Source organism: Pteropus vampyrus, unplaced genomic scaffold, assembly GCF_000151845.1.
Source record: "Pteropus vampyrus isolate Shadow unplaced genomic scaffold, Pvam_2.0 Scaffold311, whole genome shotgun sequence".
In the NCBI taxonomy this organism is placed as follows: Eukaryota; Metazoa; Chordata; class Mammalia; order Chiroptera; family Pteropodidae; genus Pteropus; species Pteropus vampyrus.
Genome location: NW_011889092.1, coordinates 1,022,661 through 1,049,854, shown reverse-complemented (window position 1 = coordinate 1,049,854; position 27,194 = coordinate 1,022,661). Strand labels below are relative to the sequence as shown.

General features: G+C 52.9%; 2 protein-coding genes and 1 long non-coding RNA gene across 11 annotated transcripts in view; 2 read left to right on the top strand and 1 right to left on the bottom strand.

Annotated features, from left to right (window-relative positions):
- Positions 1 to 14,026, top strand: part of P2RY6 (pyrimidinergic receptor P2Y6) — a 42,796-nt gene extending 28,770 nt beyond the window's left edge. For 3 of the 7 annotated variants that reach the window (XM_011377396.2, XM_023521708.1, XM_023521710.1), the window contains exons 2-3: positions 9,571 to 9,659; positions 10,307 to 14,026. In XM_011377396.2, coding sequence (XP_011375698.1) covers positions 10,341 to 11,327 — 987 coding nt within the window. In that variant the 5' untranslated portion in view covers positions 9,571 to 9,659; positions 10,307 to 10,340 and the 3' untranslated portion in view covers positions 11,328 to 14,026. Of the gene's footprint in view, positions 1 to 6,543; positions 6,598 to 6,874; positions 6,974 to 9,570; positions 9,660 to 10,306 lie in introns of those variants that run through there. The other 4 variants (XM_023521711.1, XM_023521707.1, XM_023521709.1 and 1 more) reach the window with 4 other exon arrangements.
- Positions 14,027 to 16,811: 2,785 nt separating this feature from the next.
- Positions 16,812 to 20,256, bottom strand: LOC105303646. 2 transcript variants are annotated; one of them, XR_002776664.1, is made up of 4 exons: positions 19,363 to 20,256; positions 18,718 to 18,986; positions 18,090 to 18,187; positions 16,812 to 17,717 (listed from the first exon to the last, which is right to left on the bottom strand). It is a non-coding gene; the product is annotated as an uncharacterized LOC105303646 (long non-coding RNA). The 2 variants fall into 2 exon arrangements; XR_002776665.1 differs by having other exon boundaries at positions 18,090 to 18,164.
- Positions 20,257 to 20,397: 141 nt separating this feature from the next.
- ARHGEF17 (Rho guanine nucleotide exchange factor 17) overlaps positions 20,398 to 27,194 on the top strand; it is a 54,809-nt gene continuing 48,012 nt past the window's right edge. The window contains exon 1 of one of the 2 annotated variants that reach the window (XM_011377395.2): positions 20,398 to 24,007. In XM_011377395.2, coding sequence (XP_011375697.1) covers positions 20,801 to 24,007 — 3,207 coding nt within the window. In that variant the 5' untranslated portion in view covers positions 20,398 to 20,800. The remainder of the gene's footprint in view (positions 24,008 to 27,194) is intronic. The other variant, XM_011377394.2, reaches the window with a different exon arrangement.

The window sequence follows — 27,194 nt, the reverse complement described above, 5'->3', positions numbered from 1 at the left end:
TTGGGTCATTACCTTCATTACCCTTGGCAAGTCTTTTCTGTCATCAGCCAAGGTAAAGATTTTTTTAATTTTTATTGAGTCAGGCAGCACCAAGGACAGAGCCCTGTGGCTTATCTTTACAGGCTGGGTTCATTCATTCAACATTTCCCAGTACGTCCTGGGAGCTGAAACCTGTGCTGGTCTCTGGGGCCCCAAAGACAAAGCAGACTTTGTTCCCAATTCCTAACAAAGTTAAAGAATGGAGTCTGGCTAATATTGACTCTTGGGCTAGTCCTTTCTGCCATATCTCTCGGCCCCCATTTCTTTGTCCTATCTCGGGCCACTGTGTTCCTGAGAGGAAGGGTGCCCTGGTGGATTTACTGGGCACTTTGAGCAAGTTCCTAATCTCTCTGGCCTCAGTTTTCCTGGAGGAAAATAGCACCTCTCTTCCTGACCACAGACATTACCATTACTCAGATCTGCATCCTAGTCTTGGCTCACCGCTGACTCACTATGTCACTTTGGGCAAGCCACCAGCCTTTTCTAAGCCTGCTTCCTCGTCTGTCAATGGGGAGAATACAACCCACTACACAGGGCTGTTGTAAAAGAAAATAAGAACCTGCATCGAAAGCATTTAGCACAGTGACTGGCCAAGAAACTGTAGCAGTGAAGTAGGGAAATAGAAAAATAAAACTCAGGGAGGCGAAGTGACTGCTCCAGGGTCACACAAGTAGAAGAAGAATCTAGGACTGGAACACAAGTTTCCAGCTTTCCAGTTTCCTGCCCAGGAGCTACTGAGATGACGCAGTGGTTACTCTGGGTGCTGATGGAGGAGGGGCTCTCCTCCTGGGAAATGAATTAGAGGGCTTCCCTAGCTGCCCTTATGGAGATAAAGCTTGACCTGACAATCCCTCAGTCCCCACTTGCCCCTCTGCTGGTGGCCTCCAGGTACATGGTTGGTTCCAGCCTCCTCTGCAGGTATGTTAGGGTTCCAGGGCCAAAGCTGTGAACATGGGCTATGGAGAGAGGTGCAGGTCCATAGGCAGGACTCCTGATTTCAAGTGACAGAATCCTAAGTCAAATGGACTAAGGCAAAAGGGAATTTATCAGCTCACGCCACCAAAAAGTTCAGTGGAAGGTAAAGCTTTATGCATAGCTGGAAGCAGGCGCTCAGTGGTGCTCCCATCTCTCAACTCTGCCATCCCTTGGCTTTACTTTGGATCGTCTCCTCCCTGGTGGTAGCACCTGCACTGCCTAGGCACAGTTCTCCTGGCTCCAGCAATTCCAGGATCACTTCCTACCAGCTTTACAAACCCAGTGGAAAAACTCTTTTTCCCAATGTTCCAGCAGAAGCTCTAGAATTGACTCTGAAGCACGCAGTGAAGGTCACCCGTCTCCCCCTGAGCCTGTTATGGGGGGGCCTGCCGAACTCACTCTTCTCTCATTGACAGGCCTAGGTCTCAGGCCCACCACTCCCAGATCCTCGAGACTCCGGGAGAGGAAAGAGGGGTTCCCTCAAAGGAAAAACAGGAGGTGGGGCCATCATCATGAGAGGAGGTCTGGGAATAGGTGGGAAGAAACTATAGGGGAGCAGAACAATGACTGCTGGGGTCAGGCCAGACTGGCTGGAGCTCTGGAGCTCGGCCATCTCTTCTCAGTGGACTGGAGCCTATTTATCTGAGAGGATGGGTGGGTCCCAAAGACACCAACAGAGGCTCTTGGCCAACTACACTCCTTGCAGCTAAACAACAGTTCTTTTTTCTTTTCTTTTCTTTTCTTTCTTTCTTTCCTTCTTTCCTTCTCTCTCTCTCTCTCTCTCTCTCTCTCTCTTTCTTTTCTCTTTTTCTTCCTTCCCTCCTCCTTTCCTTCCTTCCCAGGACCAGTCATGTTTTATTAGGTATTAATTAGGCTGAGAAAGGATTCCGGGGTGCTGGGCGAAAGTCATGGCATGAATACAGAGTGTGCCCTTCACACTGGGCCATCTTCAGTGGTACTTGTGTCCCACTCATGCTTGAGTCCCTTGTAAGAACAACAGTAGTTGAAAAACACATAAGCTTTTCACCATAGAAACCCCAACGATGCTCCCTTTCTTCACATTGACATACTTGTTGTAATACCGGTAATAACCTCTTTGAAACACTCTAGCAATGCCTTTAGGAGTGAAATCCCACATCAGTATCAGCTTGGCAGCTCCCCTATTTTGACATCTATGAGTTTCTTCTCCCTCGATGGCGTGACTGACGCCATCTTGGAGGCCAGGGCGTCCACTCTGACTAGCCACGTGACGACTCTGGTTCTTTCTTGAAGAGAGATCCAAGTGGCACACCTCCACAGAAAGGTTCTTAAAATGGGACATCCTAGGGGTCCGGGCAAGGAACAGAGACCCTCCCACACCAGCTAAGGAAAGAGGGTTTATCAGAAGGTTTCTGGATCTCCCAGAGCCCTGGGAAGGATAAGAGATGCTACAGGCCTGGACTTGGGAAGCCGGTCACGTGGACTCTCCCTCTGCTGTCGCCACTGCCTTCTGGGCCCTGCGGTCTCTCTCGCAGTTCTCAGCCCCAAGACCACCCATGACTTCTCAGCCCTGTGCCCACCAGGGTCACTATGGTCTCTGACTGCTTCATCTTATTCCCAAGAGAGAACCTGTTGCTAACTTGCCAAACCTCAGTTTCCTTGCCTGCAAAGTGAATATGGTAACTATGAAGAATAAATGAGATATGGCATGTAAAGCATCTTTGCACAGTGCTTGGTGCATAGCCAGTGCCCAATAAAAACATCTGTGCAGATTACGGTGGGGATGACGTGAGCTCACTGATAGGTAGCTGGAGTCATAGCAGGGACTCAGGAGATGCAAGTTCCCTTTTTGCTCAGCCTGTGGAGGCTGAAGAGAAACTGAAAGGAGCAGCCTCGACCCCCAAATTCCCCAAAACTGCAGCTTCCCCTTCCTTGCACTCAAAATGGTTGTTTCAGTTCTAGCTTTAATTCCTGTTGAGCAGGAGGTGAGAAGGGGAAATGAGAAAGAGAAGAGAAATCAGGTGTCCTGCCCTCCCTGTGCCCTCCTTCTGCCAGGTTTGTCTGCTTTTGTGGCCAGCCTGATACCACAAGTGGAACCAAAACTCCTCCAGAAAGGATTGACTCTGCCCCCTGCTCATTGTCCTCTGGGTGCCAGAGGCAGCCAGGCTCTGTGGCCTAGAGGTAGGCCAGATTGGGGATAGGAAGTAGTGCCTAGGGGCATATGTCAGATGTTGGTGTAACAAAGCACATTTCCCAGTGAGCTTTCTCAAGGTGGAATATTGTGGCCTGGGAGAGAAGGAGTGATCTAGCTGTCATGGGAAGTATGCAAGTAAGGGTCAGACAGACAAGCCCTGTCAAAGAGGCTTCAGGAAGACTCCTTCTCTGAGTTGTTGGAAACAACTCTGGCTCAGATGCTCTTAAAGCCTCTCTGACCCTGAGGGTCCAGAACTCAGAGCCCTGACATTGGCCCCTGAGTAGCCAAGGCAGTAGCATCAGGTTGGCCTGAGGTGGGCTCCAGGGGTCTTCCTTGCCCTAGGTTGGCTGCTGCCCAGGTCAAGGATGGGTTGGTGACAGGAGCACATAATGACCCTGTCAGGTTGGCATCATGCCTAGCCCTGTTTATCGGGTGGCAATTCAGGCTCAGAGAGGGTAGGTGGCTCGTGCTGGGTCGCACAGCAAGTTGGTGATGGATCGCAGCCTGTCTGACTCCTCATGGGAAGGAAACTGGGTCTTGACCTGTGTTATCCTGTGCCCTTGCTGCTAAACTCACAGGCTAGGGGCTGGGCAAGGGGGATTCCAGACCTTGTTTCCCAGCAGGCAGGCCAAAGTTGGGAGACCTATTCCCACATCCAGCTTGGTCTGGGCTGGTTCCTGGCTGGCTAGCAGGCTGTGACTCAGGCTTCCAGCTCCTGCTTCTGGCCGTCAGACCTCCTCATCCCTTCCAGATATGAGGGCCTTGCGGTGGGGGGAGGGGAGGGGAGAGGCTGCCAAGTCATCTAAAGGGTATCCTTAGACCAGAGGATCCAAGCAGCCCAAGAAGCTTCAACCCTTGTCAGTTCTTCCTTGCATTTAAACTGAATTACTTCTGTTGCAGGCATAAATTGACCCCATATGTTGTTGTCCGAATTTTTAAAAAGTTGTCCCCTCTACCGGATGAGGGACTTCATTGTTTCTGCCAGTGGTATACCTGGAGGGGAAATGGGTGGTGGATACCTGGTGTCAGAGTGACACTCCCAGGGCCTCAACCTCAGACAGACAGGCTCAGCACTGGCCCTGTCAGCCTGCCAATGTCCCCAGTGGCTCCTGAGAGTCATATTGACCAGGCAAAGACCTGAGAACAGAGCTCGAGCTTATCTGGTAATGAGAAGTAGAGAAAGGCTGGAGACTGGCTCAAGAGGAAAGGAGGCTGGGAACCTGGTCCTGAGGTTGTTCAGTGCCAATCCCAAAGGGGAGGCCCCTGCTGTGTGCAGACGTGCCACCCAGCCCAAGGCCACTTTTCTAAAGGTGAGGCTGGCCGTCCTGGGCAGTTTGCTGGCGCCATCTCATGGCCATAGGCCCTCAGTGCAGGGAAGACATTCCCCTGGGAGTCCCCTGGACTTTGGGGGAACATTGGAAAAGGGGGCTGTAGAGTCAGAAAGACCCTGTTAAATTGCCACCTGGCTAGGACATCTTGGGAACCTCACTGGTCCTTCCTCAATCTTAGTTTCTTCATCTGTAAAATGGAAAGAAGAGTCCCCCACCCCACCTACCTAGAGCTGCAGATAGACTGTGGTGAGTTGAGGGAGCCCAACGTGGGGGCATTTAGGTGGGGCCTGGAATTGGCCATTCCATTAACAAGTGTTTATTGTGTACCTACTGTGTGCCAGGACACCTCACATACTTGGTGTCATTTAATTCTTAAACCAGCCTATGTGGTAGATACCAATAATCATTCTCATTTCACAGATGAGAAAACTACAGGAAGGATAAGTAAGGATTATTCAAAGAAGGTGGGAAAAAGCATCCCAGGCAGAGAAAACAGCTTGTATGTAAGCTTAGAGGCTAGAAAGCCAGGCGGGGAAGGCTGAGGCTGAGCTCAGGAGCAAGGCAGTAGCATTTGGGTTCTGGCCTCCCATCTGGCCCCCTCTTTGCACAACTCATCCCATGCTCTAGCCACAATATTTATTTTTCATTTCTCACACAGGGTAGGCCCATTCTCTACCTCTACGCCTCCTACCTGAGATGTTCTCTTCAATCTTCAGAGTCCAAGTCCCCTTGACCCTTTAAGGCCCAGCAATAGACATGTCTTCTACAGGAACCTGTCCTGATCACCCCTCCCAGGTGTGCCTATGAGTCCTAACACCTAAGCTCTTCCTCCTGAGCCCAACCCAGCTGACAGGAACTGAAACCCAAACCCAAGATGACACTCCCAGGAAGCCCTCATAGTTGCTTCTGTTCTTGGGACACACAGTGACCCACCCTGGTGGGGGTGACCAGAGGAGGTCATCCTGGAAGACTGGCTACTGGACTGAAGACCAGGCCTCTCATGGGTCCCAGCACAGCTCAAATCAGACCGAGAAGTCCACACTCTTAACTGGCACAAGTGACTTCCTAGCACTGACTTGAATATGCAGTAGGTGCCCAATCCATGCACAATTGATGAAGTGTTTACCAGCTGTTTAAACTTAAATTTTCTCAGTTTGGTTTAAACTTTTGGCCCCAACTTGGTTGCTCAATTCCCTTGCCTATAAAATGGGTTTGTGAGTAAGGTCGGTGCTTATACCTCGCAGGGTAAAAAGGATCCTCCCTCCCTTTGGCAGTCCATCCTCACACTTGCTGGTGGCCAGTGTCACCACATTCTACTAAAGAGGCTCAAAGAGAGGAAGGGGCTTGTCCAGAGTCACGCAGTGAGTAAGGGCCAAGTGGAACGAGAACCTGGGCCTCAAACTTCCAAGGCAGTGTTCTTTCCCTGAACCACCCTGTCCCTCCTCCCCTAGTTACCTCAGCTGCTCCAAATCTAAGCCCACCTCCTCCAGGTCACCTTCCTGAGTGTTGCCTCCACCACTGGAGCTGGCTTCTTTGAGACAGTGAGGTGAGGAGCCACATCCCCTCCTCTAGTTGTTCTAATAGCTCTTGAGTCCTGGTCTGGTGGTGAGAAGGGGTGGGAGGAGGACTTGGCACAGGCAGGGAGAACTCGTGTGAGTTCTTAGGGCATCACCTCCATCCCCGCAACCGACACCCATCACTCCCCTGTGAGCTCCAGACCTGCAGTGGGGAAGGAGGCAGGGACTGCTAAATGGGGAAATATGGAAGTATCTGATGACATATAGTCAGTGCTCAGTAAAGGCTGTAGAGAAAAGGAAGACCGAAGAAGGACAGGAGAGGGTGGCTAAATAAGTAAGTGCATAAGTAGATTGCCACATAGAGGGATGGGCATGTCTGTGAATGAGATATTGAACGAATTGAGAAAGGAGAGGTGGATGAAGGAGTGGGTGACTGGGAAGATGACTGGGTATTACAGCTGAAGAAGGAACCAGAAACTATTTAATCACCAACCTGCCCGTTTGACAGATGAGAAAACATAGGGGGCTGAGGAGAAAGGAAGCTGCTGGGTTTGTGGCACTGGTAAGCAGCCTCTGGTCCCCCCCACCCACCCACACACACACACACTCCCCTTTCTCTACCTCCTCTTTCCTCTGCTGGGGTGGGAAAGGGTTCTGGGAAGGAGACCGTTTCTCCGCCTCCTTACTCCTCTAGGCCCAGTTTCCGCCAGAGCTTGGTGTTAGGGGTGTTAGGGAGGGGGTGGCTCCCCATGGGGGCTATTTCAGTCAGAGACGGCCCTGCCAGGAAACAGAGGAAGCTGCCCGCCCTGTCAGAGGTGTTGAAACTTGGGCTGAGGGCAGGACAGTGGGAGCCTCACGTCTGGCTTCTCCTTGCTACACACTTGGGGCCACCAAGGCGCTTCAGGGACAAGAGGCACTTCAGGAACAGGAGGCTGCATGTGAGTTTTGGTTGTGTCTCCTGGCCACAGACCAGTGTGAGGTGGGTCTGGGATACAAGGCACTGTGACATTGGGCAGGCAAGCTGGGCTTATTGCCCAGAGGAGGTCCACAGGGTTGGGGAATATAGAGGAAGTTACTCTACCCAGATAGGGCATCAGAAAAGGAAGAAGCAAGATTGAATCTGGAACTTGATGGACACTTGGAGTTTTGATGAGCAAAGATAGGTTAAATGGCACTTTGTGTAAAGCAGACAGTAAAGATGAGGAGGCCGGAGAGGAAGTCTGGATCTCTGGCTGTGAGTGGCTGTGTGGCAACCTCGATATCTTGGGAACAATGTGACAAGAGAGAAAGGGACAGGTAGGTTGGAGGGACCTGAGGTATTTCAGATGAGGCTAGAGGCTCTGCAGGAGTATGACTATCAGAGCAGAGGTTTGAGCTTTTCCCCAGAGGACAGAGTGATGCAGGGAAAGAGGTAATCGAAAGCCCCCCACTGTGGGCAGAGTAGCTGTAGCCCAGGAAGAGGCTGGAGTCTGAACTGGTCCAGGGCTCGGGGCCCAAGAGTAGATGACAGATTGTGAGAGCTAGAGGAAGCTAATGTCATCTGCTGCCTAGTGGCAGGGGCCACGCAAGCCCTTCCTCAGAACCAACTCCTGCCAAGACCTGGAAGAGTAACTCCTAAGTCCTCAGAAGGCAGAATGGATGTTCTCAGGGTGACAGCCAGGCCTGCCTTTCCTGGAGCAGACCTGAAGGTTTGCCCTGGATCCCCTCATGCAGCTCTGCTTCCTTCTAAGTGTACCCATCTCACCAGGGAGTCGGGGGCAGAAAATGACTGGAGTCTCCAGTCATCTAAGGTGGAGCGCTGTCTCTGCGGTGGTGTCTGAGGGCAGCAGGCCTCCCCAAGGAGGGTTCAGGGGCACAGCACAGTTCCTTCCACCAGTTTCCTCCTCCTCACCATGACCCTCTGCCCCAGCAGACTGCTCTCCTCTTAGGCCCTGCTTGCTCCACCTTCCTCCTCACCTGGGGACACCCTAGGGGGCTTCACACCCCAGTCTACCCACAGAAACCGTCTTCAACCATTAGGGTCTTGCTTCAACCTTCATCCTCCTTTGAAAAGTCTCTTCCATCCTCTGGCTTGCACTGGTCTACCCCCTCAGACAAGCAGATATATATGTATAGGTATAAGTATATGTATATATGTATTTCTGTATCTGTATCTATCTACCTACATCTATATCTATATACTGTGCCCTCATGCATCCATCAAGAAATAAATATTAATTAAATGCCTGGCGTGTGAAAACCAGAGAATGAGTTTATGAATGAAAGAATGGCCCGAAGAAATGAATGAAGACATGAATGAATGAACTTTCTCTTGCCTGTACTAATCTTGGCTTCCTTATTACAAAGGCGGGACTGCTGTGCTTCCTCCTTGGCTTCCCCCTTGTGCCTAACTAGTCAACTGAGCACCCAGCACTCCGAACTCATGGGCTGAAGCCCCACAAAGAATCTTTGGTAACTAAAGGTGATATAAGGTGTGGAACACAGAGAATCCAAACATCATCGTTTTGCAGTTGCCCAGAATCTGGGTAAAATATCTTCATCTAAATCAAATTTTAAGTTGGAAAATATTGGTGTGGGGAGTTATGTTTCCTTTAATATAACTTTTACAAATCTCATAACTTTACTTAGCTGGTACATTCACATTAAAAGCAGCTAACACTTGCCCTTTGTCAGGCACTGACTGATCCTCACAACAGCCCTATGAAGCAAGTGCTAAATTATCCCATATTATGGATGGGAAAACAGAAGCACAGAGGTTCAGTGATGAGCCTAAGGCCACATAGCTCACATGTGGCAGAGTGAGGATTTGAACCTGGACATCTGGACCAAAGCCCATACACTCGGCTTCAACCTTCTATCACCTTCTGAGTGCATATTTTTTCTGGGCCTTAGTTTCTCCCACCTCTAAAATAGGGAGGGGGAGGATTTGACTCACTATATCGATGGTTTTGTCTTACTGGCCTATTGGATTTAAATGGTGAATTCTCCCTAGATAACAGTAAATGTGGAAATGCTAGGTGGGAGGTGGGCATCAAGACGTCAGACTTACAACATCAGGGGACCCTTTAAGGCATTTGTGCTACTGGCTCCCCACAAAACCCAGCCTGATACATTTTGCTGATGAGAACACAGGCCCAGAAAAGGCAAGTGACATGTCCTGGGTTGAACAGCATGGAAGAAGGGGAGCAAGGATTTGAACCAGGCCTACCTGGTTCTCTAAAGCTGGGCTTGTAACCTCTACGTTCCATGTCCATGGGCTACATTAAGTTTCCTCTGAGTCATGCAGTTGGGCTCATGCTCCTCTGCCTCTAACTCACTAAGATTGAGCAGTCATCACCCCTCACTGTCTGGATTTCCCTCCCTATAAAGTAAGCTGTTGACCTCCCTCTGTGATTTGCCTTCAGGGAAGCTGTTTTCACTCTAGCCACCAGGGAGCGCTGTGACTTCAGTGGCTCTGCTAGACCAGTTGTAGCCTCAAGTCAACTAGAAGAAGGCTTAGGGAACTTCTGAATCACCCGCTTCCCTCAATTTACAGATAAGAAAACCGCAAGCGAAAGAAGAACCATGATTTTGAAAGGTGGAGTCCAGGCGGAGGAAGCGGGCGCTGTCCTTGGTGAGCTCATGGTGTGTGGACATTTTGTTCATGTCGTTTAATTGAGTTACTGGGCCCTCTCTACCCTGGGACCCTGGGCTGGGCTCTAGACACAAAGAAGCACTAGACCTAGCCCTTCTCAAGAGGTTCCTGGTCTGTGGGGGAGAGACAGACAGACTGGCCAGCCATGACCACAATCTCCAAACACCAGGGAGCCCAGGGAAGCCCTGCGTAGCATGATATAGTGCCTCTAACGTCATGACGTCCTGAGAAGTGGGTGCATCATTCCCGCATTTTTCAGATGGGAAAACCGAGACTCAGAAAAGGTATACCACTAGCCCAAGATCGCATAACTACTAAGTAGCAGAGTTGGGGTTCAAACCAAAGTCCACCAATCTCCGTTTACAGAAGAGAAATGTGACTAAGATTTTGAAGAATGAAAAGAAGTTCACCAGGAAGACTGGTAGAACATGAATATTATTAAAAAAAAAAAGTAAATTGCATTTCTTCCAAGCTCGATCTTTATTGTAGTCCAGGTTCCCTTGAAGTGAGAGCTATGTGGGTCTTCCATGACATGGTCAGTATCAGAGACAGCTTAGGTGGGGAGATCTAGAGGGACAGGGGCCTACTGGGTGGTTAGTGAGTGTGGTCACTGACAGGTTGTGTGTTGCTTCCCCAGCCTCTCCAGATGTAGGAAGCCTGGTCAGGCAGCCATGGAGTGGTACAATGACACAAACCAATCTCTGGGCTCACCACCCACCACCTGTGTCTACCGAGAAAACTTCAAGCAACTGCTACTGCCACCTGTGTACTCAGTGGTTCTGGTGGCCGGCCTACCACTGAATGCCTGTGTCATTGCCCAGATTTGCACATCTCGCCGGGCCCTGACCCGCACAGCCGTGTACACCCTGAACCTAGCCCTGGCTGACCTGCTGTATGCCTGCTCCCTGCCCCTGCTCATCTACAACTATGCCCAAGGTGACCACTGGCCCTTTGGCGACCTCACCTGCCGCCTGATCCGCTTCCTCTTCTATGCCAACCTACACGGCAGCATCCTTTTCCTCACCTGCATCAGCTTCCAGCGCTACCTGGGCATCTGCCACCCTCTGGCACCCTGGCACAAGCGTGGGGGTCGCCGGGCTGCCTGGCTAGTGTGTGGGGCTGTGTGGCTGGCTGTGACAACCCAATGCCTACCCACAGCCTTCTTTGCTGCCACAGGCATCCAGCGTAACCGTACCGTCTGCTACGACCTAAGCCCACCCGCCCTGGCCACCCGCTACTTGCCCTATGGCATGGCCCTCACGGTCATCGGCTTCCTGCTGCCCTTTGCTGCCCTGCTGGCCTGTTACTGCCGTCTGGCCCGCCGTCTGTGCCGCCAGGATGGCCCAGCAGGACCTGTGGCCCAGGAGCGGCGTAGCAAGGCAGCCCACATGGCGGTGGTGGTGGCAGCTGCCTTTGCCATCAGCTTCTTACCTTTCCATATCACCAAGACAGCTTACCTGGCAGTGCGCTCTACACCCGGTGTCCCCTGCCCCGTGTTAGAGACCTTTGCAGCCGCCTACAAAGGCACACGGCCCTTCGCCAGTGCCAATAGTGTGCTGGATCCCATCCTCTTCTACTTCACCCAGAAGAAGTTCCGCCAGCGGCCACATGAGCTGCTACAGAAACTCACAGTCAAATGGCAGCGGCAGGGTCGCTGATTCCACCAAAGCAGGACACGTGGGGCCTGGACAGCCATAGTGTTTGCCACTGTGGCCGATGTACCAGAAGCCCCATCAACTCAAACCATGCAGAGAATTAGAGCTTAGCTCAGCTGGGCATGGAATGAGGTCCCTCATAGACCTCAAAATCTCAGCAACAATATTTATTGAGCCCTTTTACTGGATCAGGTCCTGTGGGCACAGAGACAGACAAGCCTGAGCCTGGCTCTCCAGAAGGTCCCAGTCAGCCATGGAGAATTGGGGAAGCCATGTTAAGCTGCTCACAAAAATATAGTGTGACATGTATTGTAATTGAGGAGCATGCTGCATGCTTTGGAGTCACCGAAAAAGGAGTGAGGAAAGATGGGAGGGGGAAATGAGACCTTCTGGGGAGAGATATTTGAGCTGGTTTTTGAAGGATAAATATGAGCTCTCTGAGTGTTATGTTCCATTCATTCAGCAAACCTTTACTGACACTTTGTGTTTAGGCCTGGTCTGGTTCTGGGGACCCAGAAGAACCAGCCCTAGACCTGCTCCATACAGGCTCCCAACTACTGGAAATACTGACAATGATGTCAAAGTTGTGACAGAGGGAAGTATGGCTTAGGGGGACTGGGTGCCCAGAGGATCCCCATGACCCAGTCCAAGGAGTCAGGAAAGAGCTCTCTGAGGGTGGGGCATCCAAACCAGATGCTGAAGGTTGAGTAGGAGCTCGGCAAACAGAAGCGGGGAGCATATTAGTGCAGCGTGGGCCAGCCCTATGCTAAGTTCTGCCTATAGGGCAGATGGGCAGAGAGCTGGGGTAGAGGGCATGTGGCCTCCTGTGTATGAAAGCCTAGAAACAAGAGCTGTCCCATGGCCACTCTCCACAGAATGGCAGGAGTGTGCCAGGTGCTCCAAGCTGTGGAGGAAGAAATCAGAGAGTGCCTCTTAGCAGAGGTGGTGAAGAATCCAAAAAACAGAAAGGCAGAGGCAGCTCCTGGTGGAAGGCTCTATGCACACAAAACCCAGAGGCAGAGATGCACTGAGCCTGGCCGTAAAGCAACAGTGAGTTGCAACTAAGCTCAGGGAGTTGGGTATGTGAGAAAGCAGGTGACAAGAAAAGGAGCTGGGTGGGACCAAAGCATTAAATGCCAGGAAGAGCCCCAGACCTTACTTTTCCTTTGCCCACCTCTTCAAATGTGCCTCTTGCAGGCTCAGGGTGTCCTCGATATCTGGGACACCTCCACCAGGACCCCTCCATTAGGGGAAATAACCCTTCAACATTGCTTCATTCTAAAAGGAGAAATCAGCAGCTTGAGGAGACTCAGAGCCATCCCAGGAGGCTAAAACATGCAGGTCCCATGGTCACGGGCCTGCCAACCAGTCTCAAGACAGACTACTCCCACTGGGCTCCTCTCCTGCCCTCTCAGCTCCATCATTCTGGCCTGCAGGTACCTGGAAGGCTACCTGGAGGCCATCTCATATGGAGGTATCTCAAACACAGACCTGAGCCTTAAAAAGTCTTGGAAAGGCATCTTTACTGAAGGTCCCGAGGATGCAGCAAAGGGGAATCATACCAGGGAAGGCCCTCCCAAGTTCTCCTCACCTGCATACCTCTCCTTTCAGCCGCACCTCTGCAGGTCCCCATCATGTCTGCTTTTTCCTTATCTCTTCTCCCCACCGCCCCTCCTCCCCTCTAACTTCTCCTGCAGGCCTTATTCCCTCCTCCCAAATCTCAGTTTTCCTTGGAACACTGAGTTTCCAGTGGAACAATCGGGCCTGCTCTTGGCTGCTGGTATACCACAGACCTTGTACATGATAGAACCAAGATGGCAAGGAGAGTCTTCCTTTTTAGAAAGGAAGAGGAATGGACAGAGGGACGAGGCAAGGAGGGGAAGGACTGTATAACTGATCCAATATTTTCCTTTTAGCCTGCCTAATCTCCAAAGCTGTTGTGCAATGGGGCCATTCAGAGAAGGACTCTGGAGAAGCTAAACTCGGTAGTAATGCCAGAGGTGTGCTTGCAGCTGGGGAGTGGGGAAACCAGGCCCAGCCCACCCTGAGAATCCATTCCAAGTACCCTTGCTGGAGAGGCTGAAAATTTGGACAGAGGGAACTTTTATTTTGTGGACCAAAGTAAGATAGAAATTTGGGAATGTCAGAAGACCGAGGATGGTTCTTATTCCCTATATAGCGCCATGCCATGCCTAGCAGTACAGATATTACCCACACTGCATCTTGTTCCAAGTCCTGAGACCAATCTCTTTGGTCGCTTGTGATGGAGGAGTGGGCGAGAGGGAGAGCAGAAGGTGGAGGGCCTCTGTCCATGGCCCAGGCTGAGCCCCTATAGAAACCCAGATGACGGTCTCAGGAGACTACTGAGAACTGTGACCTTGTGGTTACTTTTCTAAGAGTGAAAATTGTGGGCCACAGGTAAATTCCATTTCCAGCTTCCCTTTGCAAAGCAGAATAGAGGTTACAGATTTCAGAGCAAGGCCACCTGAGTGAGTATCCTGGCTCTACCATTTACTAGCTGTGTTGTTCTGGGCAAGTTAGTTAACCTCCTTGTACCTTAACTTCCCTAAATGTAAAATGGGAATAATAATGAAATCTATCTTGTAAAGTTTTTGTGAGGATTAAATTAATTAATATGTGCAAAGCACTTAAACAATGCCTGGAACATAGTAAGCATGCAATAAATGTTACTCTTATAGTGATTTTGCCTTTTTAGCACACACCTTTCTACAGTGTCTATCTCTAGAAATCATCATAGGAGATTTCTAAACAAGAAACTTTAAGCAGGGGATTGCCACAATTTCTATTTCTCTTTTACCTGGGAGGCAGCTGGTCTTTCAAGAAAAAAAAAACGACTCAGCACACTTTCTTGAGAGCAAGTGCCATAATCCATGAGCTCCATCTGTTCCTCTAAAGGAAAATCATTTATTACATGCCAGTACCAGGGACTCCAAGTGCCATTTTGGGGGCTCAAATTGCTCCTTGTCTTCTCTCTCCTTTTGTCTCTTTCCTCCTCTTCATCCCCCTTCTCCCTCCTCATTTTAACCAGAGCATACTCAGTGATGGGGCGAGGGTTGAGGGCTTACCCCGGGGATGTCTACTTGCTGGAGTGAGAACAGAGAGAACACAGACCAGGCTGTAGATATGGAGTATGGTGAGGAGCAGAGGAACCATGAGGGCTCGAAGGGGTCCAAGGTGATTATTCTATGAGTTGGAGATTTCCCAGGGGATAGAGCAGTGCAGGGTGGGTCTTGAAGGATAGATGTAACTAGACTGAAGGAAAGAAGATAAGAGTGTTCTTGGTACCAAGATCAGCACAGGCAAAGGCATGGAAGCTACTGGAGGAAGGATAAGGGTTGTGGCCTGAGATGAGGCTGGAGAGTTGGCAGGGCTAGAGAATAATGGTTAGCTGCCAATCCAGGAAGCACTGGGGACCTGCAACAATGACAGCAGTGACCACTTGCTGGGCTCTGCAATTTCCAAGCATCATGCAATATGCTCTACACACATCTTCTCACTTAATCTTTATAATACTTCCTGTTATAGAAGGGGGAACCGAGGCCCAGATGTAGAAACTGACTTTCCAAGGCCACGCAGCCTTTCTCTAACCCAAATAGTAGATCCCCCTGCCTCCCTCCCTCCCTCCCTTCCCTTCCCTTTCTTCATCTGCCTTCCGAGTGCCCACCTGCCCCAGCCAGTCCCAGGAACTGGGGACCCCTAGGAAGTTGTAACAGAGACAGCTAAGTGGCAACCACAATATCAATTCTCTTTTAGCCGGACATATGGCTTCCCAAGATGAAAACTCCATTTCCCAGCCTCTCTTGCAGCTAGGTATGGCCAGGTAACTTATTCCTGGCCAATGGGATATAAGCAAAGTACCCTGAGACAGTTTAATATGGTAAGAGAAATATCTTTAAGAAACAGGCGGTATCTGTTCTTTGTCTCCCCTCCCTTCTTGTCACTTACAATATGAATGTGACTGCTAGAGCACCATCTTGTATCAGGAAGACAAGAGTGCCTTCTGTGGCTGGTGGAACAGAAAGCTGGAAGCAGCTTGGATCTCTGGCAATTCCAGCCTGGGGCTAGTTAAATATGGACTTTTGCATGAGAGATAAGTAAGGGTCTATCTTTTTTAAGCCACCAGTTTTGGGGGCCTGTTACCCACAGCCAAAACGAATACTGAGATGGTGGACCTAGGTGGAGCCCAGGCGGTGTCCTGTACTGGGGTAGGGGACTCCACCTGGGTGGGAGCTAAGAGTCAACAGGGTCTGGAGACAACCAGAAAGGCTTCTTGGAAAAGGTGCAAAGCCTGAGGAGTGGTCACTCCACTTTGAGCTTGAATCTGAGGGGTAGATGGGCCTCCTGAGGGAGAGAGTGAGAAGAAGGGGGGTCTGGATAGAATCCTGGAACTCCAACATCAGGGGACTGGGGAGGAGGAGGAACCAGAGAGGTAGAGTTCAAAGCATGGAGGTCTCTGAATGATGGTGACATAATAGGGCAGTAGAGTTGGGTGAGGGAGGAAGGGAGAGTGGAAGGGGATGGAGGAGAGGAAGTGAAGGTAATGGGTGGAGAAGTTAAGAGAGGAAGGCTCTGAGGAAGGCCAGGCTCAAAGAAGGTACTTTCAGGACAGGAGATCTGTGAGTGTTGGCTATTGGCAGTTGAGGACAGGAAGCCAGCAGGGCAGAGTCAAGGATGTGGGAGCCAGAGAGGCAGGAACCAGGGTTTGTATTTGGGGAGACTTCCATTCAAAGCAAGAAAAGCCCAGGGGCTTTGGATCTGTCCTAGAAATGGTTGAGGCTGCCTCCTCTCTCCTTCATTCATTTGTTCAACAAACATTCTCTGTGCTCTTCGGAGATGGTGATAGGCATACAGACCCAGACCCTACCCTCAAAGGGAATCCAGGGGGCTAGGGTTTAGACAAGGAAACAGACAGTTCCTCCAGTAAACAACCTACGGTATGTTAGGCATCATGCTAGGCAGTGGGTCCCTGCCCTCAGGGAATTCCCAGTCTGATGGAAGAAAATGGCAATAATGAAATAAACACATACAGATCTGGATCATTACGGTTGGGGAGGAGAGTTCAGAAAAACATAAAGAGGGCCAGGGGCAAAGAAGGTCTCCTAGGGAGACAATAAGTTCATGAAGTAGTCAAGAGATGCTGGAGACCATGGGGGCCCTGATCTTGCTTGAGGGACAGAGGTTTCTTAGCTGAGCCCAATGGCCTCAGAAGGCATTAACTTTTTGCAGGTCTGTTACTGACACTGTAGCTTTGAACAAGCTCCATCATTTCTCTGAGCCTCTGTTTCCTTACCTATAAAATAATGATAATATTATAAGCCCTCCCTAAGCCACCAGGGGTACTGAGCATGGAAAGTTTAGGGCAGAATTTTCATAAAGTACAAAAAAGTATTATAACCCAATAGAAGAATGGGCAAGCAGCACAAACAGGCACTTTACAGAAAATAAAACACGGATAAGAAAAAAACATAGAAGAGACATTCAATTCTATCTTAACAATGCCTCCTCATGTTGATGTTAAGTAGTCACATGGCCCGTTGCCACAAACACTTCTGTGCATGTGCACCTGGAGTGTACAAAATGCTCAGAGCAGCACTGTTCACAAGAGCAAACACCTGGAAACATTCAAATGCTCATCCACAAGAGAGTGGATGAATATACTATGCTATATTCACACAATGGAATATTTCACACAGCCAGAATGCACCATACTGACGATATGCAACCATATGGATAAATCTTAGCCGTATAATATTAAGTAAAAAGAGATTTCAAAAAAATATATACAGCAAGATGTGCTTTTTGTAAACTTAAAAACAATGAAAATGAAAACATATACTTTAAAGAAATATGCAGTTGCAATAAAACTGTATAAAAAGAAAAGCAAGAGAATGCTGAACACAGGAGGTGATGGTTATCTTGGGTGGTGGGGCAGCAGGAGTGGTGGGGGGACTATATAATGAGATGTAGGACATTGTAAAGGTCTTAGTTGGTTTGTTGTTTGGCGGGAGTCAAATAACTGGTGAGAATGTGTCATGCACAAAAGATTATAAATAATCCAATTCTGTGTGCTTGAGGTCTAATTGTACAGGAAAGGGACGGGACAATCTCAAGTCATTTTCTAATAGGAGTCAGGAGCCAGGAATGGAGTCAGGAGCCAGATTTCCTTCCTGGAGCTCATTTTTTCTTGGGGTACTCTCGCTCCTCATCTTTCTTCCTCTTAAGTACTCAAGGCCCATCACTGGCCATGACTGTGACCGTCACAACCTTCCCATCTTGATTTCTCCAAGGGATTCTACAGCCTTGATCTCGCTGAGTTGCCAGGACTCGCTGGGTAGATAAGTTGTTTTCATTCCTTTTTCACAGGTGAGGAGCCTGAGGCCCAAATGGTGAGAGTTACCTGCTAGGGTCACCCAGCATATCTGTGAAGGTGCCTGCATTAGGCCCGGCTCTAGACTCCCACTACCATGTTCTTCTCTCCACCCTGGTGCCCAGCACTCCCAGCCCCCTCCTAGATGAGTCTTTTGAGGGCTAAAAACACTCAGGTCCCTCTGTGCCAGGCAGATGACTTTGTCTTATCCTAAATCAGAAGGGGCTGAGGGTGGGGGTACTCATGAGTTGCTGTAAGCAGCCAAGGCACCTTCTGACTGTGTGAGCTTCCCTTTGGGGGGAGGCCCAGCCTAAATCTTTAAAGACCCTCCCTCTCCACCATGGGGACCCCTCATCCAAAGCCCCAAGCCAGCTCACCTCATGCATGGCCAAGCTGTAGGATGCTGAGAACCTGTGTCCTGAGTCTCCACTCCTCTCCATCAGTTTGCTCATCTGTGATATGGGAAAAAGAACTTCTATCCCAGAAGTGATGTGGACACAGAATATGACAGGGTATGAAAGAGTTTGGGAAAGTACAAATTACAAACGAAGGGGCATCATTATCAGAGGAAAGCAGTGACTCCTGGGATGAGGGTCCCCGCCCCCCAACCATACTAAAACTGCCCCAAAAGAATAGAAAAAAAACTCTAGAAAAGAGTCTGACTTCAAATAGGGTCAAAGAGAGGCACCGCTGGGGAAGCCCTAAACCCACTCCTCACTTTTCAGATGAGACAGCTGAGGCCCAGGGAAGTGCAGAGATTTACCCAAGGTCACACAGCAAGACAAGGACAGAAAGGCACTAGGCCAGGCAGGACTCTCTTCCTTTTCATTGATTTCCCAGTGAAGAGGGAGAAATGTTCTGGTCCCTTTGAGGCAGAGCTGAAACCAAGCTGGAACTTACAGGAGGTTGGTTTCAACTCAAAAAGGAAGAGCTTTCTCCCTACAGCAATTTCCCACAACCCAAGGGAAGCAGCAAGCAGGGCCCAGGATGCTGGCTGAGCCCTACCTCTCTCGGGGCAGTCAGGCAATCCCTGAGTGTCTACCATTCTGCCCTTTCATCTGGACAAGGGCCTCCTGCTCCCAGGGCCTCCTATCTTAGGCCCAGCCACAGGCCTGGGGCTGAGGAGACCAAAAGGATCTTCTGTTCCTGGGGATGGTGAGCGCAGGCCCAAGGAGGAGGAGATTGCTGCCGGCTCAAAGGAGAAAGAACTCCTTTCTTCATCAGGAATCTGGGACTAGGGAAGGCTGTCTGGAAGAGCATGGTGTTTGAAGCACCTAAAATCCAAATTTGAGTCATAGCAAGAGCTGCCATTTCCTGACTTTGACACTGGTCAAAGTAACTTCTCCTTCATGACCTGTAGAAAGGGCGATAATATCGACTACCAAGGGTGGTTCGAAGGCTAAATAAAATAAATGAAATAATATTACCCATACACAGAAGGCACTCCATAAATTCCCATTCGTTCACTCAGATGTAGAGGAGCTGTCCCGCACAAAGCGGGGCCCAGAAGAATGAACGGGACCTAGCAGAGGCAGATGGGAGAGGGGAAGGCCCCAGTATCCGGTACAATGCGAGACTTGCCCGACCCGGGAGCAGAGGTGGGAGGGGAAATCAAGGGCTGGATCAGCTAGAAGCAGAAATGACCCACACCTTCCTTGTCATGAGGGTGGAGCAACCGCAGGTAGGAGTGGAGGTTTGGCATTGGCAAGTCAAGGGCGTTCCTGTCGAAGCTCCTTTTGTATATGAGGCCAAAGGAAGGGCAGTGTGCTTTAAGAAGGACTTAGTTTTAAAACGGCTCCTGCAGGAACTAGCGAACTGAAAGGAAGTAAAAGAAGTGAAGTCTTTCCAATCCTCCGTTTTTTTGGTGGTGAGTGCTATTTTATCAGTCCGGGGTTCCGAAGAGAGAGAGGGGCAACTCTGGCCGGTAGAGGGTGCAAGAGCCACTTACTCCAAAGAACTGGGTAAAGAGGGGACGCGGCGCTGGGCGGGCAGCTGGAAACAGGAGAGCGGGCGGGAGCGCTGCCATAAAGGGTGGGACTTTAGGAGCGGCGTGGACAGTTTTGGCAGACGGTCAGAGCTGGACAGGCCACAGAGGTAGGAGAGGGCGGGGCGTTTGGGGCTGCGAGGGGCTGGACCTGGCAGCAGTTACAACGGGATTCGCCTCCGAGGGCCGAATAAAGGGCGTGGCATGGGCGGGTGAAGGGGCGGGACAAGGACGGGCCAGAGCCCGAGTCCGCCTGCGGTGCCCAGTGCTCCCCCTGGCGGCGAGCCCTTCCCCTTTCCTGGCTGGGAGAGCCGTGTACCTGAGTGTCGGTGTGTACGAGTGAGTTTGTGGGTCCGAGGTTGCCATGTTGGTCCCCATGTTTCCGCGCGAAGGGAGCTGAATGGCAGTGTGTGCGCCGCCCTGGCTGTATGTCCGCGGAGCTGACCACACTCAGAGCTCGTGTGTGTCGAAGCAAGTCCTTGGGGGACAGCTCGGGCCCTAAGGGTCGCATGGGTCTGCATGTGCTCAGGCAGTCTTGTTTCTCCCTCGGCTCCTCCCTGGTTCCCTCCCTCCTACTAGCGATTCCCAGCGTTGTGCGCGCGGGGAGCCCACCCCCTCTTTTGGGCTCGAGGCCCCGCCCCCCGCCCCCTTTCCTCTGCCACAAAGTTTATTTGCAACAAAAGGGAGCGAGGAGCGAGCAGCCAAGAGGGAGGGAACGGGAGCTGGAGCGGGAGCGCGAGTGCAGGCGGGCCGGCTGGCGGGCGCAGAGCCGAGGAAGGGATCCGGACCGGGCCAGGCCGCGCGCTATGCTCCGGGTCGCACCAGCTGGTGCGGGAACCAGGCCTGGGAATCCGCGCTGAGGCGGGAGGGACCGCGCGGGATGGAGCCGGAGCTGCCCGCGTCCGCAGAAACTTGAGCCGCGGCAGATTAAGCTCTGCTGTAGTCTTTGCGCCCTCTCCCGCAGCCACCCCCCGTCGCCCCGCACTACGGCTGTAGGACCCAGGCCTTCGGGACCCCGGTCGCTGCGATCCTTCGGGGCGGAAGCGTAGGGGGGGTTGGCCGCGGTTCCCCGAGGCCAGCCCCCCCAGAGTGAGTGCCGCCACCATGGCGGACGGGGCGCCCCGGCCCCCGCTGTATCGCAGCGTCTCGTTCAAGCTCCTGGAGCGTTGGAGCGGCGGGCCCGGGCCGAGGGAGGGGGCCGCGGACACCCCCGGGCTGCGGCGCCGCGCCTCGTGCAGGCCGGCTGCGGCTGTCCCGGGCCAGCCCTCCCGGCGCGTGTCCAAGCTGGCGTCCGGGCCCCCGGCCGCCCCCGCGCAGCCGCGCCCGCTCCGCAGCCTCTCGCCGTCGGTGCGCCAGCTCTCCCGGCGCTTCGACGCGCCGCGTCGGGACGACGACTCCGCAGCGGCCCGGGACGGGGGCGTCTCCCCCGGAGCCGCGGAGGAAGCGGCCGAGGGCGCCGCGCGCGGGGCCTGGCCCAGCGTCACCGAGATGCGCAAGCTCTTCGGTGGCCCAGGCTCCAGGCGGCCCAGTGCCGACTCTGAGGCCTCGGGGACGCCCAGCCCGGAGGGTGCCGCGTGGGAGCTCCCGGCCCGGGAGCCCCGGCAGCCACCGACGCCACCTCCTCGGACGTGCTTCCCCCTGGCGGGCCTGCGTTCAGCGCGGCCGCTGCCCGGCCCAGGGACCGAGGGGAGGAGGCGGCGGCAGCAGCAGCAGCAGCAGCAGCAACAGGAGCGGGCGCAGCGTCCGGCGGATGGTTTACATTCTTGGCATAGCTTCTCCCAACCGCAGGCCGGGGCCCGGGCCTCCTGCTCCTCCTCCTCCTCCATTGCCTCCTATCCTGTCAGCCGCAGCCGAGCTGCCAGCTCCAGCGAGGAGGAAGAGGAGGGCCCACCGCCTCAGCCTGGGGCGCAGAGTCCGGCCTACCACGGCGGCCTCTCCTCGGGCAGTGAAGAGGACCAGGACGGTGAGGGCGGTCACCGCTGGGGAGGGAGGCTGGGGCCCAGGCCTGGAAGCTTCCTCGTGGATAAGGACTGCAGGCCAGACAGTTATGGGTTAAATCTGGGCAGCATGGACTTGGCTGGGGGAGCCAGGAGCCCGGAGCCTCCAACATCTCCAAGAGCCCCTAGTGAGGAGGGACCCCGGGAATGGGGTACTGGCTCACCTCCCTGTGTACCAGGTCCCCAGGAGGGACTTCGGCCCTTGTCAGACACCGTGGGGGGAGCTTACCGCGTGGCAAAGGTGAGCTTTCCCGCCTATTTGGCCAGCCCATCAGGCTCCCGTGGAAGCAGCCGTTATTCCAGCACAGAGACCCTCAAGGATGAGGATCCTTGGGCTAGTCGGGGTTCTGGAGGCTGGGGTGTGTATCGCTCCCCTAGCTTTGGAGCTGGAGAAGGGCTCCTCCTAAGGCCCCAGGTTCGAACCCGCACCAAGGGACCTGTGGGCACCACGAGGGCACTGAGGGATGGAGGATCAGAGTTGGACAAGAGTGGGCAACGAAAGTCCTTGTCAAATCCAGACATTGCCTCGGAAACACTGACGTTGCTTAGTTTCCTGCGTTCAGACCTTTCAGAGCTGAGGGTCCGAAAGCCTGGTGTGCGCCCTGGGGACCTTGAGAGTGGCCCCTTAGATGGCAGAGACTCACTATCAGCAGGTGGTCTGGTGGGGCAACTTGGGCCTGTGACCCCCTCAGCCCCAGCAGCACCTGGCACCCGCCCCACACTCAAGGACTTGACAGCCACCCTGCGAAGGGCAAAGTCCTTTACCTGCTCTGAGAAGCCCATGGCTCGCCGCCTACCCCGAACCAGTGCCCTGAAGCCCAGCTCCTCTGAGCTCCTGCTGGCAGGCCCAGGTGCCGAGGAGGACCCACTGCCCCTCGTCGTCCAGGATCAGTATGTGCAAGAGGCCCGTCAAGTTTTTGAGAAGATCCAGCGCATGGGTGCCCAGCAGGATGATGGAAGTGATGTCCCCACTGGAAGCCCTGACTGGGCAGGGGATATGACCCGAAGGCAACGATCCCAGGAGGAACTCTCTGGCCCTGAGTCCAGCCTGACAGATGAGGGCATTGGGGCAGACCCTGAGCCTCCTGTTTCAGCCTTTTGCAACCTGGGTACTACAGGGGCGTGGCGACCCCTTAACTCATCCTCGGCCCAGACCAACCAATTCCCTGGGGCCGAAGATAGTCTGGGAGGGTGGTCCCTGGTGTCCCCTGATACCCCTCCCACACCAGGTGCCCTCCGCAGGAGACGAAAAGTCCCACCTTCAGGCCCTGGTGGGACTGAACTCAGCAATGGGGAGGCAGGTGAGGCCTACCGGTCTCTGAGTGACCCAATTCCACAGCGCCACCGGACTGCCACCTCTGAGGAGCCCTCTGGGTTCTCCGTAGATAGCAACCTCCTGGGCTCGCTGAGCCCCAAAATGGGGCTTCCAGCAGCCCCAACTGTGGATGAAGGCTTGACCAGCGGCCACAGTGACTGTTCTGTGGGTAGTGAAGAAAGCAAAGGATACCAGGAGGTCATTCAGAGCATTGTTCAGGGGCCTGGTGCCTTGGGGCGTGTGGTGGATGACAGGGTTGCTGGCAAAGCCCCCAAGAAGAAATCTCTGAGTGACCCCAGCCGTCGTGGAGAGCTGGCAGGGCCTGAATTCGAGGGCCCTGGAGGGGAGCCCATCCGAGAGGTCGAGCCAATGCTGCCTCCATCCAGCAGTGAGCCCATCCTTGCAGAGCAGCGGGCAGAAACAGAAGAGCCCATTCCTGCCAGGGGCCGGGCACAGTCTGAGAGGGCCCTACCTGAAGCCCTGCCTGCCTCCCCCAGTGCCCAACGTGATTTCCACCTTGACTCTAAACTAGCTGATGTTCTGTCCCCACGGCTCATCCGCCGTGGTTCCAAGAAGCGCCCAGCCCGGAGCAGCCATCAGGAGCTACAGAGGGAGGAAGGCAATCAGGATCAGACTAACAGCCTGTCTCAGGCCCGATCCTCCTCCAAACATGTTCGTCATGCCAGTGTGCCTGCCACCTTCACGCCTATTGTGGTGCCTGAGCCACCGACTTCTGTTGGCCCCCCTGTGGCTGTGCCAGAGCCCATGGGCTTCCCTGCCAAAGCCCACCCCAAATTGCAGGCACCGTCACTCGAGGATGTCACTAAGCAGTACATGCTGACTCTCCACTCTGGTGAGGTGCCTGTGCCAGTGCCAGTGGATATGCCCTGCTTGACTCCAGTGGTTGTACCGCCCTCTACCGAGGCCAAGCCCCCCGAGACAGCCAGGGCTCCAGATGAGCCTGCCTCAGCAAGCAAGTGCTGCAGCAAGCCACAGGTGGTGAGTCTTTTGTGGGGGGGCCTTTGGGGTGGGGCTGAGGGAGGACTTTGGGCACTGACTTCCACAGGAGCCTTTTAAGAGTGCTCACTGGGCAGGTACCCAGGTCTGAAGGTGCTTTTCTGGTCGTGGAAGTGCCTAGGCAGTTTTAAGAGTATTGACACAGGGTACCACAGGGGTGTGGCGACCCCTTAACTCCTCTTCCTCGGCTCTATCTATTCAGGCCCCAGGGGCTTCAGGTTTCTGCTGATGCTAATGTCAAAGTTTCTTACCTGCTCCAAGGTGTTCTAGGAGATAATTATACAGGGTTCTAATCTCATCCTTTAGCTGTTTCTCAGGGACTGGTTTTAGAGATTACTATCTGGTTCTTTGTTTTAAATACACAAGGAGATGGGAGGGTGTTGGAACTTTCTGAAGGGCCTTGCCGCCCTATTGGCCAGAACTCTTGCATGATGTTTGGGCTTGGGGGCCCACAGTGGACATGAGTTTGCCCTTCCTCATGTGGCTTTCCTGTGGCAGATCAAAATGTGGGTCTGTCCCTGGGCAAATTGGAGAGGTACAAGGCAATTCTTTATAGAGTAGCACAGAGGGGTCCATAAAATATATTGGTGGCCCTGGTCTTTTCTCTGTGATTCAGCCTCCCCATTGTAAAGTCAGGGGGCTTGTGGAAAAGGTGGTGCCTGTGTCTCCAGCTGGTGCTGTGCAAATTTGGCGGGGGGAGTGTGTGGGTTAGAGTTGGAGCACTCTTGGGTCCTGAGGTCTGCCAGAGCCTCTTCAGATTAGAATGGGGGCCTCTGGGGATGGGAGAGTCACAGAGGGGGCTACTGGAGCTCAGCAGACAGCAGCAGCCTTGAGAGGTTGGGAATAGTTCTGGCCCCTACAGTCATGGTTGCCTCTGTGGGTCACGGTGGAGGCACTGTCCCCCATCCTGCTGCTCACTTTCATCTCATCCCAACCCCTTCTTGCTGACTCTTGAGATGCTTCCTCCTTCCTCTGCCAGACCCCAGTCTCTGAAGACTCTCTTCCTGCAGCCTCCACCTCTGCCTTCTGGCTTCAGCCATCCCTGGAGTTTTAGCTATAGGTTCAGATGGGTTCTAGGTGGCTTGATGCCCTGGTATCTGGGTTGGAAGCTAGATTCAAGGCTCTGGGTTCTGGGCCTAGTGCTGGGATGGCCCGTGTAATTTCAGTCATGGCCTGCACTGTGTTCCCTGACTGAGTGAGGAGCCTGGAAACCCTAAACCCTGGACTAATTTGGTCATTCCCGGTTCCCAGCCTCTCAAGCCCCCTTTGAATCCTCTCTCTTTGTTTTTCTCTCCTTGTCTCTAGTTCCCCATGGTCCTGGCTCTAGTGTCTCTCACAGAGACTGCAGAATCAGCAGGCAGGGAGTGGGCATAGGGGAGATTTAGGGCCTGTCTTTCCTCCTGAGAGCCTTGTAGGGCAGCTCAGGTGCCCCTAATCGCAGTGCCTGTTGTCTTTGGAACATGGAGGTGGGGGAGGGTGAAAGCAGGGGCAGCTCCTTCCAGGGGCCCCTTCCCAGCTGCCTTTCCCATATAATTATTTCCTCTGGGAGCCTTGAAGACTAAATTAGGGGGGAGGGCAGGGGTGAACCAAGGGACTCAGGGAGACTGAGGAGGGGAGCCTGCTCCTAAGAAGAGGCATTGAGACTCAGTGAGGAGGTGGGAATTTTTGCAGAATTGGTTCCTGGTGTACTTCCTGTCACATTCTTCCCCTGTCTCTTTTGATCTTAGGGAGAAGCTTAGGGCCCCTCTGCCCCCTCAGGAGGCTATGTGGTGGGACACATCTGCCCATAACACAAGCTTCTCCATGCCTCCAACAGAGGCTCTCTGTGCCTCCAAGCCTTTGCCTATTCCAGTCCTCTCACCTTTCCAGGCACAACTTGGTGTCCCCTCTGACCCCTTAGGGGAGAGAACTAGTGAGTCTATGATAGAAGAGCAGGGTTTGAGCTTCAGATCCTTGTGTGGCCTAGGATCAGTCACATCCCTGCTCTTTGCCTCACCTTTCTCCTTCTGTAACGGGTGTAATGGTCACTGCCTAGCAGGCTCTTGTACAGTGAGTGGCTGGTGTGAGCACTACCTCCCTGGGGGCTAGAGAGAGGGAAAAAAACAGGCTCCACTGTCCTAGCTGCTTCTAGTGACCAGCCCCAGCCTGTCCTCCCTGCCCCTACTGGTTTCTGAGCACAGGGCTGGGCACTTCCGGCCTTAGTGTAAACTGGTGGACTTAATTGGCTCAAAAGAGATTCCCCGTCCCCTAATTCCCTACCCGCTCATAAAGCTTGGAAGTTCTCTCATCTGCTAGCCTGCATCTCTCCTGCTGTCTGTCTCTTTTTTTCTGGCTCTAGGAAGATGGGGAGCAGCTGTCTACCCCCTCCTGCTGGCCTCCATGGTTGAGACAATGTTCCCTTGTTTCAGACTGGGGCTCTAGTCACGCTTCCTGGGCTGTGGGTGGAGATGGTGTGGTGTGGGCTCCAGAAAAAGAAGGGAAGAGAAGAGGCTGTTACACTTTTCTAATGGGGCAGAAACCAGTGTGATTGCAGCCAGGAGCAGCCCTGAAGTCAGAGGGGACCCAGGCTGCAGGGAGTCCTTCAAAATCAGATCTCTCCAAGTTGAGTTCATATTTGCCCTCTGCATGGTGTTGCCCATTTTTGGGAGCAGGGGCCTCGGTACCATGCCTGGATCATTCATTCTCTGACCCACTCTGAAACGTGGACAGTCATCTTGGGCCTTGGTTTTGCCATGCGTACAGTGGGAGGTTAGACTGCCTGGTCCTTAAGGCTCTATAGGAAGGACTCAGCCTGCAGGGTGGTCAAGGGAAACAGGAGTCGGGTGTGGCTGGGAGAGAAAGGCAGTCTGTGCAACAGCTGTAAGGAACTAGGAGCCCAGGGAATAAGGAATAGCTCCTGGTGGCTGTGGGAGCCTCCCTGCCCTGCCCCTCCCATGCCCCTTGGCATTTCCACTTAGGCCCACAGTAGCCTGGATGATCAGCACTCTTCACTCCAAGTCTTCCCCCACCTTGGCCTTAAAGTACAGTCGTACGGTCCAACCTACTGCCTTCAGACACCTGACACCCATTTGACAGGTGTGACGACAACTGTCACCCAGAAACAGGAAGTGACTGGTATCTTAGAACCAGATGGATCAACTCACAGAACTTTAGCATATTGGAATAGCAG